Genomic DNA, 827 nt, shown 5'->3' with positions numbered 1-827 from the left:
GAGGCTGTGGTGGTCGGGGGGCAGGGGGGCAGCCGCGAGGTGTAGCCGCAGACACCGCAGCCGTGCTCTGGCCAATTCTATTTTTTTTCTTCTTCTTCTTCTTCTTTATTTTCTGTAGTGCTCCCCAGGTTGTGTTTTAGCGTTTTAATTTATACCAGTCCTCTCCTCCCCCTGCTTATTTATCCTTTCCCTCCATGTATTTATCAAAGGAAAATTCAATACAAAAAAGGAGTTGAAAAATTAAAAAGAAACTATAGTTGGATTTATCCTGACGGTAATCGTGGGAGACAAAAATTTTCGCGCTAAAAACTGCTGTCGAGTGCATTTGGGGAAGGTGTTTTATTCATCCGTTTTACCCTGTTTCCCAGGGAATGAAACCAGCCCGGAGAGCTTCCTATTGCACAATGCACTGGCCAGGAAACCCAAACGGATCCGTACAGCTTTCTCCCCATCCCAGTTACTGAGACTGGAACATGCCTTTGAGAAGAACCATTATGTAGTGGGAGCGGAGAGAAAACAGCTGGCACACAGCCTCAGCCTCACGGAAACTCAGGTAAGGGGCAAGCAGGGAGCGGGCAGCTGGGAAAGCGAAAGTACGGGCATCTCCTGGGGAAATCCCACCCGGCCGGGCCGAGATTCGGGCAGCGCTAAGGGCGAATTCTAGGGGTGTTTAGGCCTCCATCCCGAACCGGTGCAGTGGGGAGAGGGATCTCCCCAGCCTGAGTGCCATAAAATCTTTTTCCCGTGCCGGGGGTCGCGGTGCCTCGGCCGGGCGCGGGGAGCCGCAGCGCTCGGGGCGCGATTTGGGGATTTGGGGGCCCCCGGGC

The 827-nt window shown here is 53.6% G+C and overlaps 1 protein-coding gene across 1 annotated transcript in view; it reads left to right on the top strand.

Annotated features, from left to right (window-relative positions):
• EMX2 (empty spiracles homeobox 2) overlaps positions 1-827 on the top strand; it is a 5,436-nt gene that overhangs the window by 1,999 nt on the left and 2,610 nt on the right. Inside the window, exon 2 of the mRNA XM_014309790.2 lies at positions 369-553. Coding sequence (XP_014165265.1) covers positions 369-553 — 185 coding nt within the window. The remainder of the gene's footprint in view (positions 1-368; positions 554-827) is intronic.

The sequence above is a fragment of the Geospiza fortis genome, unplaced genomic scaffold (assembly GCF_000277835.1).
Source record: "Geospiza fortis unplaced genomic scaffold, GeoFor_1.0 scaffold719, whole genome shotgun sequence".
Classification (NCBI taxonomy): Eukaryota; Metazoa; Chordata; class Aves; order Passeriformes; family Thraupidae; genus Geospiza; species Geospiza fortis.
The sequence above is the reverse complement of the archived record's forward strand: the minus strand, read 5'-3'. Positions and strand labels throughout refer to the sequence as shown.